This window comes from Notolepis coatsorum, assembly GCF_963971535.1.
Source record: "Notolepis coatsorum genome assembly, chromosome: 13".
Taxonomy (NCBI): Eukaryota; Metazoa; Chordata; class Actinopteri; order Aulopiformes; family Paralepididae; genus Notolepis; species Notolepis coatsorum.
Window position 1 is genome coordinate 19,340,383 of NC_140177.1, and position 6,824 is coordinate 19,347,206.

At 49.2% G+C, this 6,824-nt stretch overlaps 1 protein-coding gene across 2 annotated transcripts in view; it reads left to right on the forward strand.

Annotated features, from left to right (window-relative positions):
• The window catches only part of lpin2 (lipin 2), a 99,409-nt gene that overhangs the window by 28,451 nt on the left and 64,134 nt on the right, over positions 1–6,824 (forward strand). Inside the window, exons 1-2 of one of the 2 annotated variants that reach the window (XM_084326773.1) lie at positions 1,986–2,224; positions 2,558–2,758. In XM_084326773.1, the coding sequence (XP_084182899.1) occupies positions 2,567–2,758 (192 nt within the window). In that variant the 5' untranslated portion in view covers positions 1,986–2,224; positions 2,558–2,566. Of the gene's footprint in view, positions 1–1,985; positions 2,225–2,557; positions 2,759–6,824 lie in introns of those variants that run through there. The other variant, XM_084326772.1, reaches the window with a different exon arrangement.

Below are 6,824 nucleotides of genomic sequence, written 5' to 3' on the forward strand. Positions count from 1 at the left end.
TTTTTGAAAGAGTCCAGAGTTGGGGCGTTGCATACATGTGATTGAGCCACTACTGAGCGCTATTACTCAGTAGTACTAACTTATATATTTTATACCCAGTTTAACCACCTGTACATTGTATATTGCTGTTGCACTTTACTGCTACATTTGCACCCTGTTTGACGCCAAACTTATTTTTGTTGTACTAGTATACTTGTGCTGCACGATGATTGACAATACATTTGAATCTAATCTAATATTGTCCCGCAGAACAGACGGGAGAGGTAGCTTACTGAAGGTCCTATTATCATGTTACTCGTGTCTCTCTACCCGTGCGGATGTGGGCTAAAATTCTCAGAAAGGGATGATCACTTCCTGTTGTTGACAGCCCGGTGCCCCACGTGCGTCTAATGGGCTGTACTCTGGTGGTCCGCCGGCTGATTGCTCCTCTCTGAATCCCTGCTGTGTTTATGTGTATGCGTCTGTTTATGTGTGGGGTCGAGAGGCGATGATGATTCTTTGATTAGCCCTTAATGTTTTGGATGAGCGAATGTTTTGACTGCTGTCTTGTCAGTCAGTTCACTCCGGGGAAATCTCTTGTTGTGGCAGAATCTACGCCGTCAAATGCCAACACTGCACAATGTGGCCCTTATCACCCCCCCCCCCCACGCGCTCTCCCGCCTACCGCTTCCTTGGCTCGACCCAGAACAAAAGGTCAGTGTGAGATAGGATCCTGTCGGGTTACATAAAGCACCTGGAGTCGGCGGGAGACTGCGTTTACAAGCCCCGCCTAGTAGTGTATTTTCGAATTTTCGAACTTCGATACGATACCTTGAAAAGTATCGATATTCGATACCATTTTCGATACCACGGGGAAAAAGGTTCAATCTTAAAATGTAAAAAAAAAGAAGAAAAAAAAAGATAAATATATATATTTCTTTTTATAAATTTTGCTTTTGTTGCTGGTTGATTCTCCTCAGATTCTCTCTGGTACTATAAGAGAAGATAAATATAACACTTTTAAAACCCTTTGTTTATCTTTAGATCACACATTTAAAAATAACTAAATGATATAATCTTAGAAATTAAGTAAACACTGTAATCTGTGTTGCATGTACCTGACAAACTGAATTGTTTGTATTACAGTCATATTCCAACTTAACTGAATGCACACGTGTGTGTGTGTGTGGACTACTGTACTATTACAGGTATTGAAATAAACAATGCAACCTTATTTTTTTTTATGAATAATTAAATATCGATATTGCGGGAAATGAGTATTGAAACTGTTTTCAATATTCAGAATCGATATGTATAGAAAAATCTATATTTTTGACAACACTACCGCCTAGACTTGGCCCTGACCAGCATTCCTATTCTGTTCCAGTTGCTAGACCGAGCCCAGAGAACTCCGAGGCTCGAGCGCTACGACTAGACTATAGAATATAGACCCGGTCCTGATGGAGTTTGTCTACAGTGCTGCGATAATAAGCCGAGACCCATTTCCATGACTGCAGCTCGTTCAGCAGCTTGAATAGATTGCCTGTGAAAGCAGAACCCTGAACCACACGTCTCTCTCGGGTCACGCAAGCGTTTTTCTGAGAAAAGGGAACAGTCCGCTCTGAGCAGCCAATCCGTGGGCGACGGAAGCAGTTTCTCAGCGCTCTATTTAGCGGAGGGGGTCAGAATGTAAACAGGAAGACAGCAGTTGCCGGGGCTGTGTGTGTGTGTGTGTGTGTGTGTGTGATTCCTCTCATTGTGTCCCGGCTCAACCGTCTCAGTGATGTTCGACCGCGGGGACGGAGGCCAGAGACTGGGGGACAATGTGCCAGGCTGCATGCAGGCCTGGAGATAACGGACACTGAGGCAGGCGTCCAGGGCAGAGGGGGGAGACTACTGGTCAGACGTGCCATTGTGGCGAAGGGGACACTTACCTAGAAGAGGAAGACTGTGATGGAGAGTCTGCCTGATGGAGACGGAACTGGGGGGGACGGGGACGGGGACGGGTGACGGACCGAAAGGAGAACTTGTATTACGCTAGAAACACAGGATGCCGTGAAGCGTCACTTCGCCAGCCGCTCACAACAACAGAAGCTGTTTCTCAACAGCGGGTTCCGCTCCAGTCGCACGTCGTAGAGGCACTCGCGGAGAGAATAGACCAGACACCCAAACTATCGCTGATCGACGATCGCGAGCCGCCACGGGTCACGGGGAAGGAAAGCGGCTGCTCAGCGGGGGCGCCTCTGTGAGTCCCCGGGGGTACACTCCATCACTTGGAGCTAGATTTAGCTATTCTTCCAACCTCCACACACACACAGACAGACAGACACACAGACAGACAGACAGACAGACAGACAGACAGACAGACAGACAGACAGACAGACACACAGACAGACAGACAGACAGACACACAGACACACAGACAGACACTCACACTGCTGTTTGCTCTACCGCACGCGCCCCTAGTCCTCACCCTGTGCTCACGGTAACTAACCTAACGTGTAACATTCTCCGCCTCTCTCTCTCTCTCTCTCTCTCTCTCTCTCTCTCTCTCTCTCTCTCTCTCCCTCCCTTCCAGACGCACACCATGAACTACGTGGGCCAGCTGGCCGGCCAGGTGCTGGTGACCGTCAAGGAGCTGTACAAGGGCATCAACCAGGCCACGCTGTCGGGCTGCATCGACGTGGTGGTGGTCCGCCAGAGAGACGGCACGTACCAGTGCTCGCCGTTCCACGTGCGCTTCGGCAAGCTGGGCGTGCTGCGCTCCAAGGAGAAAGTGGTGAGTTGGAAAGAGGGACGTTTTGAAAATCCAGGTTGTTTCCACGTCTTCTGCTGATGCTGCGGTTGTCCGCGTGGGATGCGCCGGTCGTACTGTCTTAGGATGTTGTACAACCATGGCACTCGAGCGCCACACACTTCTCGTGCTTTAAAAGCCTTGTACAGGGGGGCGGCTACGTGGCGTAGTGGGCAAGGCGCTCGCCACGAATGCGGAGACGCTGGGCTCGCCTGTTCGAGCCCAGCGCTCCACATTGCTTTCAGTTTAGCTGGTCGTCCGCAGTAATACACATTGGCCGTATTAGGGGGTGGGAAACTGATGGGTGGGGATCGGGCGTTGTGGACAGCGACTCCTACAGGTCGGTTGGTGCGCCTGCGCAGTAGAATCAGGAAGTGTCGGGGGCAGCGTGAGCCTCCCACGCGTTACTCCTCGCCACTGAGAGATCGAGCTGCGCAGGTGAAAAGATGCGACTGCTGTTACCTCAAGTACCGGAGGGGACTTGTGCTATGTATGACTTAGTCCACATTGCAGCCGGCTTGTGGGAGGCAAGAAACAGCGTCCGTGACAGGGGAGGGTTGAATTGGATAATACGAAATTGGGATGGGAGAAAATATATAGAAAAATGGGAGAAAAAGTGGATAAAAAAAAAAGAAGCCTTGTACAGGGTATCTGGAGTATTAAAAAGTCTTACACATTCATAATTCTCAATTTAAGGTATCAAAAAGTCTTACATTTCATTTGCACAGGTATTCAATCTTTTTGGGGGGGGCAGCTTTTGTAGCGCTACCGAGAGCTTGGCGTTTCTGGCGAGAGCTTGTATGGAACGCGCAAGAATTTTAATTGGTGTTGTAGGGTAACTGATGCGTGCTGGGAAAATACCTGACAACTTCTGTTTCAAACTTGTGTGTTCAGTTTTGGAACCACTATAGTTACATCTTCGACTCAGGAAGTGAGTGCCTGGGTAACTGGCCAAGCAACTGGGGGAGCGACAGTGGCTCAGGAGGTTAGAGCGGCCGTCTGGTAATCAGAAGGTTCCCGATTAGATTCCGGCTCCGTGTCGAAGTGTCCTAACTGCTCCCGATGCCGTCGGTGTGTGAATGCCTGAGTGAGCGGGTGAATGTGAGGCACGAGTTGTAAAGCGCTTTGGAAGAGTTGCATGAATGCAGTCCATTTGCAACCGTGTTTGGTTTAAGTCACTGCAGCGTAATATACCAATTAGTTCTTGATTATTATTTATGGAGTTTCTGTTTCTCTTTTGAGTTAGTTCAAGTTTCGCTCTGTGTTTCCTTTTGGTAACGAGAAGATGGAGAAAACAAGGAACTCCTGACTGAATTTGACCCTGCATAACTCGGGTCGTCTGTGAGCCGAAGTGGAAGTTCCATATTAGGAAAGAAGGGGCCTCCACTTGTCTTTCCATGTAGATGACGGGTCAGACGGTCTGGTCGGAGCGTAATGTATGCTTCCCTGAATCTGAGAAAACCCTGGCGTTTCTAGCAGAAAACAGAAGGGAGAATTGAGCCCCCCCCCCCATTTCCACTTATACTAGTTTGCTTCCATATATTCTTGCCTACAGATAAGATCACATTAATCATGGTTGAGGGGAATGGTGTGGCTATTTATAGCCCTCACTCTAGTCTAGAGAGTAGTATTTTTGTAGTCTCTCTCTCTCTCTCTCTCTCTCTCTCTCTCTCTCTCTCTCTCTCTCTCTGTAATTGATTGTTACTGGGAACTAGTTGAGCATGTTTTCCTGTGTGTGTGGTTGGTCGTATATCCTATGCAGATCCAACTGTGGTGGATGTATAAAACCCAGGCCTATCTCGGGGGCTTATTTACGTAGGAGGCAGAGCGTGTGCGTAGATCCATTGGGGGGTGGGGGGTGCGATGCACACCGCCACCGCCTTTGCCGTCTCCACAGAATGTCGATGGGCTCAGAGACGAGGAATGAATGAGTGGTTTCCATGGCAACGTGTTACTCCATACGCCGTGCGGGCGGGGGAGGCGTAGAGAAGAGCACCCGGGCTGGAGGGCTTGTTGTGTAACACTCTCTATGTACAGTACGTGTGACTCTGGGCCTTTAACAGATCCTCAGGTGTTTCTACACAATCTGACCCATCTAATTTACATACATTTTAAATGTAATTAAGTAATTTATTATTGCTCTACCTCCTGAGTGTGTGTGTGTGGGGGGGGGGGGGGGTCCTAGCTCCACCCTGCTACTCAAAAAGGTCCTGTGAATAATGGATGACCCTACTCTACTCTCTACCACCTACGAGAGCTGGGGAAGTTGCACTAACGAGGGGGGGGGGGGGAGTTGGTCCCGGGCCAAGCCGTGATTTGAGCGCCCGCTGGCAGGAGCCTTGATGGTTTTCCAGGAATCCAGCAGGGTGCTGGCAGAGCCACGGCACCCACCACTCCAGACCATGTGACCTGTTGTTGAGTGGGGAGCTCTCCCTCTTTTATTTATGCTGGACCATTACCAGAGGGGCATTGAAATTCCCGGCCACGGCTCGACGCCGCCCCCCGGCCTCCTCCTCCCCCAGCAGACCAAAGGGGCTGAAATTAAGCCCTGTGGTGGCTGCCGGGAGCCCGGTGAAACACGGGGCTTAACGGAGGGGGAGCGGCATGTCGCTGAGTGTCACTGGGCTGAGGGTTAATATTGATGGCTTGGTTTAGGTTGTCAGACTGTTCAAGACACTACTAGGATCCTACCTCCTCCTCTTTCTCTTGCTCGCTCTCTTTCTCTTTCTCCCGTTCTCTCTCCCTCTCCCTCCCCCTCTCTCTAATCTCTATTCAGACATGACAGTAGAATTCTACCCCCTTGTCTCTCTCTGTCTCTGTCTCTGTCTCTGTCTCTGTCTCTGTCTCGTCTCTAAGCCAGACATGACTGTAGGATTCTACCTCCTTGCCGGTCTCTCTCTCTGCATGTGACTAGCATACATCAGCCTGGCTCTGAGGAGGAGTCCTGTGTGTTTCTATTGAGGCCATTTTCATTCAGATATCTTGAGGTCAAGTCAAGGGTCCCCTGCCCGTGGCGTTTTTCCTCTCATCAAATGTTTAAGCTAGTTTAAAATAGCTTCATTTTGGAGCAAATAGACCCCCTTTGGCAGTAAGCTTGAAAATGGGTCCACTGGCGCCATTTATAGCTGGCTAACCTAAGGTCGCTTTCACACAGGGGCTGTTTGGTCCGGACTTTCGGACCAGAATTCGATAGTCCGGTTTTTCGGGTTTGTGTGAATGCGTGTTGAACTCGGTTCGCGGACCAAACAGGCAAACTCTGGTCCGGCTGAAAACGTAGGTCTCGGTTCGGCTTCAGCGGACCAAACGCGAACCAAATATAGGAAGTGATTATTATTACCACTGCTCGCAGCATTCATTCACTGCAAAACAAGCACACTGCATCTATCTCTTTATCTATCTATATATCTATATATCTGTGCATCTTGGGAAGAAGGAAGAAAAAACGCGGCTTATTATATTATTAATAAAACAGCTACTTGTGGGCTCTCATAAAAACACTGTGGTCTACAAGTTGTTTAGCGAGAGGATGGTGGTAATGTGCTTCAATAGAACAATGGATCAATGCCATGTCAAAACTCGCTCCGCTGATCTGGAGGGCTCGCAGACAGTCAACACACAGACACACACACACACACGCGCGCGCACACACGGGCTCGCGCCACACACACATTTCCACTGTCCAATAGCCGAGCGCCCTTTTCGACCGCGTGACATTGTTCAGAAGGTCTCGGTCCGCCTCACAGATTTCTATGTGAACACAGGCGAACCAAATGAAGAATGCAACAATGTTGCAACTTCACCCCCAGAACCGCACCGAGTCCACCAAAACTATATGTGAAAGCGACCTAAGTCTAGCCTGACAGTAGGATTCTACCTCCTTGTCTCTCTTTCTTTCTCTTTCTCTTTCTCTTTCTCTTTCTCTTTCTCTTTCTCTTTCCTCTTTATCTCTCTCTCTCTCTCTCTCTCTCTCTCGTCTCTCTCTCTCTCTCTCTCCTCTCTCTCTCTCTCTCTCTTTCTTTCTCTCTCTCGTCAGACATGACAGTAGGATTCT